The sequence below is a fragment of the Mus pahari genome, chromosome 16, assembly GCF_900095145.1.
Source record: "Mus pahari chromosome 16, PAHARI_EIJ_v1.1, whole genome shotgun sequence".
In the NCBI taxonomy this organism is placed as follows: Eukaryota; Metazoa; Chordata; class Mammalia; order Rodentia; family Muridae; genus Mus; species Mus pahari.
Genome location: NC_034605.1, coordinates 28,706,935 through 28,715,938, shown reverse-complemented (window position 1 = coordinate 28,715,938; position 9,004 = coordinate 28,706,935). Strand labels below are relative to the sequence as shown.

Genomic DNA, 9,004 nt, shown 5'->3' with positions numbered 1-9,004 from the left:
TTTTTGCTCAAAAAATAACATCTTTACTTAGTTAAACTTAACACACAATATTATCATTCTTGGATTCATTTTCTCATAATAAGAACTTCTTCAGAAGAAGAAACTGACCCAAGGACATCCTCCTCTCCGGATAAATAATAACTCTTAACTAGGAACAAGGAAAACCTTTGGCCCACAGAAAGTTATGTTAGGACACCCCTCCCTTCCAGGAGGGACGGCCCCTGAACCTTTCCCCTAGTTAACTGCTCTGAACCAAAGGGAAGCTTTTGTTCTACACACACACACACACACACACACAAAGACATTCAATTACAAAAACTAAATTTAAATATTAAAAAATACAATAGGAGATTCTGGTATATACAACCCTCTGAAAGTTTTTAATATTTATTTTTATTTTATGTGTTCTATTTTCTTGTGGAGCTGCCTGTGGAGACCAGGAGAATCTTCTGGAACTGAAGTTGCAGGTGGTTGTGAGCTGCTGTGTGGGTGCTAGGAATGAAACTTGGGGCCTCTGCAAGAGTATCAAGTTTCTTTTTCTTTTTTTAAAGATTTATTTATTTAATATATGTAAGTACACAATAGCTGTCTTTAGACACTCCAGAAGAGGGAGTCAGATCTTGTTACAGATGGTTGTGAGCCACCATGTGGTTGCTGGGATTTGAACTAGGAACCTCCAGAAGAGCAGTTGGTGTTCTTAACCACTGAGCCATCTCTCCAGCCCAAGTATCAAGTTTCTTAACTGCTGAATCACCTCTCAGCTCACTGATCTGAACTCTGCAAAGTGAGGAGTAACAAAAAACAACAACAACAAAAACTATTGTTTTTTGTTTGTTTGTTTGTTTGTTTGTTTGTTTTGGTTTTTTCTCTCTCTCTCTAAAAGCCATTGGTGTCCCTGGCCTCCAGCCTCCAGCTGCATGCTAGGCCCAGAACCCAGGACCTGCGCTCCAGCTCTCCTCAGGCGGGAATCTGAGAGGGCACACTCCTGTCACACGTTCCTCTGAAAGTTGGACTCTGTCAGAGGTTGAGCTAGAAAATAAGCTGTTCTAATTCAAAAGAATAAGTAAATAAAAATAAAAGCGATTTTTACAAATGCTAGTTTCTATCATTAACCAACAAATTTAAGTGGATTTCTCTACCCACCTCTTCAGGCAGATTGTTTTTCTACAAATGACTTTTTAAAGACAATATGTCAGAGCTGGACACACTTGCAGGCAAAATACACACACACACACTCACGCACACACACACACGCACACACACACACACACACACATGCACATTTATGTAAAGACAAAGAAGCTGGAGAGACAGCTCTGTGGTTCAAGCCACATACCACTCTTGCTGAAGACCTGATTTTGGTTCCTAGCACCCAGGTTAGGTAGCTGGCTTACAGTTGTTTGTAACTCCATCTCCAGACACTCTTACACCCTGTTCTGGGCTCAGAACCTACATGCCATGTGCACATACTTACAGACCCACACATAGAAGTTAAAATAAAATACAGACTTTTTAAAAAAGGATTTACTTTATTTATATCAGTACATTGTAGCTGTCTTCAGACTCACTAGAAGAGGGCATCAGATCCCATTACGGATGGTTGTGACCCACCATGTGGTTGCTGAGACTTGAACTCAGGACCCTTTGGAAGAGCAGTCAGTGTACGTAACCGCTGACCCATCTCTCCAGACCCTAAAATACATACTTTAAAGAGCTCATTGTTGTAGCGCCCTTCCCCCCAGCCTCGACTCAGCAAGTCCTCCTCCCTTGCGCCCATGCTAGCATCACAGGTGTGTGCCTCTGTACCAAGCTTCCGGCTTCAAGATCACTCTTGCGCTGCTGTTCGTATCTGAGCTGTTCTAATACCACAGAATTAATGTTGTGTTGTTTTCTTTTTCACATTTAATACTTAGGTGACACTTGTCTCTGCTGCTCCTGAAAAACTAGTCTGCGAGATGAAGGTGGAAGAGCAGCATACTAACAAGCTGGGTACCCTCCACGGAGGTTTGACAGCAACCCTAGTGGACACCGTCTCGACCATAGCTCTAATGTGCACAGAAAGAGGGGCACCCGGAGTCAGTGTGGACATGAACATCACGTATGTATCCAGATGACATCCCAGGCGATTTCTTAAAAAACAAACAAACCCCAATATTCATTTCAGATGACTTATACTGTATTGTTTAGGGGATAATGACAAGAGTCTGTACATTTTGGGGACAGGTGTCCCTTTTTGTCAACTACCTTCAATCCACAGTTGTTTAAGCTCACGATTTATAACTTTAATATAGTCCTTAAAAATATCATTTATAAGCTCATTCCTTTGATCTCGGCAGAAACAGGCAAATCTCTAGACAGCCTTGTCTACAGAGTGAGTTCCAGGATAGCCAAAGCTACCCAGAGAAATCCTGTCTCCAAAAACAAAACCAAAAGGTATCACTTGAGCCTAGTATAGTCAGACAGACCTTTGGTCCCTGCACTTGGGAGGCAGAGGCAGGTGGACCTCTGAGGTCCATTCAGGCCGATTGGTTTCAAAACAAAACAAAACAAAACAAACAAAAAACAACAACACTGAAAACAAAAGTATTAGCAAGATGTGGTGCTACAACCCCAGCACTTGATAGAAACAGGAGGATCAGAGTTCAAAGCCAGCCTCCGCTATATGAAACCCCTTTGTACCCCACTCCTATCCTCCCCCACCCCCCCAAGAAAAGTATGAATGACATTTGGAAGAAAGTTGTTGGCCACTTTCCATATATCACCAGTCTTGCAACAAGGTGAGCACAGGTGCCAGGAAGGGATCCTGACTGTCTCCTATGACTACTGTATATAAATGACACAGTAGTGTGTGCTCTAGACCTCGGCCTGTCACTATTGGAAAATGTCTGTAGAAGCCACTTCTCCAAAATGGAACATTTGAGTCCTAAAGCTAGGCATGGTGGCTCATATCTGTAATTCCAGCACTTGGGAGGTTGAAGCAAGAGAATCTTCAGTCCAAGGTTAGCCTAGGCTACAAAGCAAGACCCAGTTTCAAAAAACAAAAACAAACCCAGAAACCTAGAATCTTGTCAGTTTCTCTTAAACCCGGGAATAAACTGAGAGTTCAGTAAGCAAATCACAGGACAAAATGTAGAAGACAAGATGGTCAGAAAAGAAACTTTTTGCGCTGAGCCATATTCAGTGGGCGTTATTTTACCTTGTGTGATAAACAAGCCCAATTGGTGATAGTTTTACATGAAGGCTCTTATAAATGGACAGAAGTGGTGGAGAGCGAGCTCAGCGGTGAAGAGCTTAATGGTTCTTGTAGAGGACCTGAATTTGGTTCCCAGGACCCACATCAAGTAGACTGCCGGTGGTAACTCCAGTCCAGAGAGACCTGTCACCTCTGGCCTCCTTGGCCACTCATATGTACATATCCACCTGGGGTACATGCATAGCTAAAATAAGATGGGGCTGGAGAGATGGGTTGGTGGATAAACATCATAAACAACTTGTGGGGCTAGAGAGCTGAGTGGGTAAGTGCCGCTTGCTGCCAAACCTGCTGACATGAGGTTGAACCCTGGAACTCACATAGGAGGAGGAGCAAAATCCCCACAACTCACATAATGGAAGGAGAAAACTGACATTGTCAAGTTTCCTGCTGACCTTTACTCAGACACCATGATGTGCACAGGCACACACAAAATAAATGCAAATGTAATCATTAAAAAGCCCTACAATTGCTTGTGAAGTGGATCTTGACTTGCATGCTGACCTGAACATTTATGGGTTTGATGTAGACACCATCCTCATGCATAGAGGACAGCTGTATATGCTGTTTATTTCTGATGGCTAGAAACTTCATATTCACTTCACCTTCTTGTAGTTTGAGTATGTATCAGAGTACATGTGTGTATACCAACCACATACATAAACCAGAGGTTGGAAAAATCATCAGATCTCCTGGAATTGGAGTTACAGAGGGTTGTGGGCTGCCGTTGTGGGTGCTGGGAATTGAACATGGGTCTTCTAGAGCAGCCAGTCCTCTTTAACTGTCGGGCCATCTCTCCAGTCCACTCCTCGTAGCTCTTCTGTCATTTTGGAGTTGAATGTGCTGATAAGCCCTAGACACCCAGAAACTTTCCTTAGGAAGCTAAGCAGATTAAATGAAAGCTAGAGGTAAATGTTCAGTGGTTTCAAATATGAAATAGAAAACTTTTTTTAAAAGGCAAGAAGACTTTTTTTTAAAAGGCATAGAAATGCCATTTTTATGTGAAAAGAAACCCATGAATAAATGAAGGATGGATCAGGTAGAGCCCCATGCAGCCCAACCATTTGAATCCGGTACCAAAATTATTCGTAGGTTGTTACACAGGAAAGCGGGTAGGACTTTGTCACAATCTTTCAACAGTTCCTTACCACTAACTATATTTAAACCTGTTTTCTCTCCAAGGTACATGTCTCCTGCTAAGATAGGAGAAGAAATAGTGATCACAGCACATATTCTGAAGCAAGGAAAGACACTTGCATTTGCCTCAGTGGATCTGACCAACAAGACCACAGGAAAATTAATAGCACAAGGCAGACACACAAAACACCTGGGAAACTGAGAACAGCGGGAAGACCCGAAGCAGCACAACAGTGCCAAGTATGGCTTGTGAACAACTTTCTGAAATAAATTATCAAAACCAGAAGTAGCTAAGGAAGTATTTTCTTTTGAGGGGGAAAAAAAAAACCCTAAGAAACCAAAATGAAACTAATATGAAAGTTGGGGGGCTGGTGAGATGGCTCAGTGGGTAAGAGCACCCGACTGCTCTTCCGAAGGTCCGGAGTTCAAATCCCAGCAACCACATGGTGGCTCACAACCATCCATAACAAGATCTGACGCCCTCTTCTGGAGTGTCTGAGGACAGCTACAGTGTACTTACATATAATAAATAAATAAATCTTTTAAAAAAAAATAGTCTTGTGAAACAAAAGAAAAAAAAATTAACATTTTAAAAAAAAAAGTTGGGGGGGGGGCCTTTATTTCTTCTGAACCAGAAGTCTCTGGCTGTTCTGGAATTCTATAGACCAGGCTGGCCTGGAACTCAGCTGCCTTCCTCTGCCTCTGAGTGCTGGGACTAAAGGCATGCACCACAACACGTAGGTGGGTGTATCTTTTTCTTTTGGAGCATCTTGTTTAGGTGAAGTGCCTGATAATCGGATGAAGTAGTTCTTGGCTCAAAGTTTTGAATTTTGGTATTTGAGTCTGGCTTTGTAGCACCAGGATGACCTAAGACCAGGATGATCTGCCTCAGCCTCCTGAGTGTTGGGATTATAGGGAGGAACCACCTTTGTGCCTGGCTAGTTTGCTTTGGGTTGTGTAGGTTTGGTTTTTTTTTTGTTTTTTTGTTTGGTTGGTTTGGTTTTTTAAAAGATTTATTTTATTTATATGGGTACACTGTCGCTATCTTCAGACACACCAGAAGAGGGCATCAGATCCCATTACAGATGATTGTGAGCCAACATATGGTTGCTGGGATTTGAACTCAGGACCTCTGGAAGAGTAGTCAGTGCTTTTAACCGCTGAGCCATCTCTCCAGCCCTGGGTTTTTGTTTTTTGTTGTTTTTTTTTTGTTTTGATTTATTCAAGTTCCACACCATGCACCCCAGTCCTGTTCATCTCCCCATCCCCTCTTAACCCTTACAGTCTCCAACCCAAAATAAAACACACATATACACAGACCAACAAAGCATAGAAACCATCTCATGGAAGCTGTTGTATGTCAGTGTGTCCCACAATGCATTCCTCTGTCCACACATCACCTGCAAGTGTTCATTGCAGTGAGTCATTGATCTGGTTTGAGATCTCTGGCTTCTGTGACATCAATATTAGATCCTCATCCCGAGGATGTTGTTGCCATGTCATGGAGATCCTGCAGCTTTGGATCAACAAGACTGGCTCTTTCACACCTCCCAACCATTTGAAGATGATACAGATTTTGTGGTGGGTCAATTCAGAGTCCTGGATCTGGGCCTAGATGTTAGCTGAGCTGGTCAGCTCTCCCTTACCCACCCACCAGAGCAAACTATACTACTGCTCTGGCTAGGCCACCCAAATGGTGCCATCTACAGGAGGCAGAGTCAGCTCTCCCAATCTCATGTAATATGGGCCTGTTCACCTTCACTCATGCCTATAGAACCAGCTCCACTGTGCTGCCCAGACAAGAGGTGGGGCCCACTAGCCCAAATGCTACAGACTGAGGGGCTGGGCCAGCTCTCTAGCTCTCACACCCTGGGGGCTGGCCTACCAGAGCCTCTGTCATCAGGACCAGCTCCATGATGTTTTTTTTTTTTTTTTTTTTTAAGATTTATTTATTTAATGTAAGTACACTGTAGCTGTCTTCAGACACTCCAGAAGAAGGAGTCAGATCTTGTTACGGATGGTTGTGAGCCACCATGTGGTGCTGGGATTTGAACTCCGGACCTTCGGAAGAGCAGTCGGATGCTCTTACCCACTGAGCCATCTCACCAGCCCCAGCTCCATGATGTTAACCAGGTGAGGTGCAGGGCCTGATCTCCCAGTGCTACAGCCAGTGATAGGACAGGGCTAGATCTCTTGCTCTCATGACCTCAGGGCACTCCCCCACCCCACCTCACTACTGATGAGTGGTGGGGGCCAGCTCTCCAGTGCTCTCCCTGTCGGGGGAAGCTTACCCTCCCACCCCACCCCCACAACAGGGCCAGCTCTACTGTGCTGTCCAGACAAGGTGCAGGGCCAGCACTACAGCTAGCAAGGACAGGGCCAGCTCACTACTCTCATGACCCTAGGACCAGGTCTCTAGACTGCTACAGGTGGTTAGGGGCAAGGGGGAGGGGAAGAGAGGGCATCAACCCTACACCTGTCACAACATAGCAGAGGAGTGGGCAGACCAGCTCTCCCTCACTTTTGCCCCCAGGGATGGATGGCTCCCCTGTCCTCCATTCCGTCCCCTGCCCCAACCAGTGTCAGGTTTGCTGCACTGTCCAGGCAAGGTGAAGGGTCCATTCTCCAGTATTGCAGCTGGTGAGAGGCAGTGATAGCTTTTGACCCTGTGGGCAGCCTTCCCAACTGCCTGAGGTGGTAAGGGGTGGGGAGTCCAGTGTTTATATAGATGTCAGTCAATGCTACAGGCTGGCTAGGCTATAAACCTCAGAAACACCTTGCAGGTGTAAAGGCTGTTTCCAGGATACTTTTGGAGGGGCCACTTCTTACTTCAGATAGCAGCCTTCTTCACATAGTGGAAGGAGTTAGCAAAAGGCTCCCCCCTAAGACTCCACCTCCAAAAGCCATTACCTAGGGGCCCAAGAGTTTAGGAGACAAAGGCATCTCGACATAGTAATAATCAATCCTTATTGAAATTTTAGGTCTTTCTCAGCTCTAAAATAGTGCCATTATTTTCCACTTCTTTTGAAACAAGATTATCAAACTTCCAAATGGATAAACCACAGCCATACTAGTAAATTTAAAAGCCTGGGACAGATGGTGCAAAATTTTGAAGCAAAGCCCCTGACCCTAGAAATACCATTCTCTGCTGATTTAGTATGTCTAGACCTGACATCTTTTGTATAGCAGGAACATACCATGAGCCCCTTTGAGGCTCATAGCCTACTGTATTGAAAAGTTAGCATAATAGTGCATTTTTCAAAGATCTACAGAGTTGGAACTCTTGCTTTCTTTTCAGTGAACATCAAAACTAGAGTGGAAAGACAGAAAGCAGCTTTCAGTAGACTGAAACATGCTAAGTAAAACATTGTCTTAGGTAGCAAATCTATATAGACTCCTCAATTGTGGACAAACAGGAAACCTAGATCTTGATCTCTACTCCTTCTAACACAAGGACCTGTATGCTCCTTGTAGGAGCTGCTTCCAGTACTGGAGGATTGGATACAGGGAAGTTCGGATTTATCTGTGATAGTGCTTCAGAATGTGTTGCATATCAAGGATGGCAGGGAGGACTCAAAAACCAGGTTGATGGCCACATCATATGACATGTGACAAGGCTCTCAGAATGCTGCCAAACATTTGAGGGGTAATTTCAAAAATCTGCTTTGCAACCAAGACTGGCTGGGGCTAGAGACAATGTAACAAGAGCATCAGCTGCTCTTCCAGCACCCTACAGCTCAACAGGTAACCAGTCCCAGGGATCACCTCTTCTGGCCTGCACAGGCATTGTATGCATTTGATACAGATACACATGGGGCACAACAGCTATACACACAAAGGCTGAAATTTTTTAAGCGGTTGCACTAAGATTCATTCTAACTCAAGGGAGAAGAGGGAGCAGCATTTTCATAGTTTGCCACCAGCCACTAACAGTGAGTTCATTGTGCAGGAACCAGTTTTAAGGAGATGGCGTTTGCTTTTGGATAGGAACCTGAAGGGTACAAAGTCAATCTAAGCATGGACAAACTCTAAAGTTTTTGAGATAGTTAGCAGAACTAGAACATGGATGGTATATTGTTATTTTTTAAGTTTGGTAATGGTACTGTAAGGTATCTTAACTAATAACATCCCATCCACCACAAAAATCCTGTACTGTAACATAAACCTAAGTACCAAAAGGCAAAAAATAAATCATGTGTGCAATAAATACCAAATGGCTCTTTAAATATGTAAAATATAAAAAGAAAAACTGTGGCAAAATCTTAATGTGTTATACCAGAACATCCTACACTGTTCTTGACAATGTTCCTAAATTATTGAGATGAAATGGGTGCTGAATCACCTAATATGTTGAACACAGTAAAATGGTTTGTAAAAAAGGAATTGGCCTCTGGATCTAGACTAATGATTTAAATCCTCTATTTAAATGATCTTGGGCAAATCTCTCCAACTGTGTATCTACTTCCACTCCAAACTTGAACAGAATGAAAGCTTTAAGACAAACCTTCAAAATGTTCTATCAAATTCTTCTGATAAAACAACCTTAAGTGACCAGAAACATGGGATTAAAAAAAAAAAACAAACAAACAAAAAAAACTTACCACTGCCATTTGTATA

At 43.4% G+C, this 9,004-nt stretch overlaps 1 protein-coding gene across 1 annotated transcript in view; it reads left to right on the top strand.

Annotated features, from left to right (window-relative positions):
• Acot13 (acyl-CoA thioesterase 13) overlaps window positions 1-4,673 on the top strand; it is a 14,893-nt gene extending 10,220 nt beyond the window's left edge. The window contains exons 2-3 of the mRNA XM_021216007.2: window positions 1,914-2,098; window positions 4,433-4,673. Of these exons, the coding sequence (XP_021071666.1) occupies window positions 1,914-2,098; window positions 4,433-4,589 (342 nt within the window). The 3' untranslated portion in view covers window positions 4,590-4,673. The remainder of the gene's footprint in view (window positions 1-1,913; window positions 2,099-4,432) is intronic.
• Window positions 4,674-9,004: the final 4,331 nt, after the last annotated feature.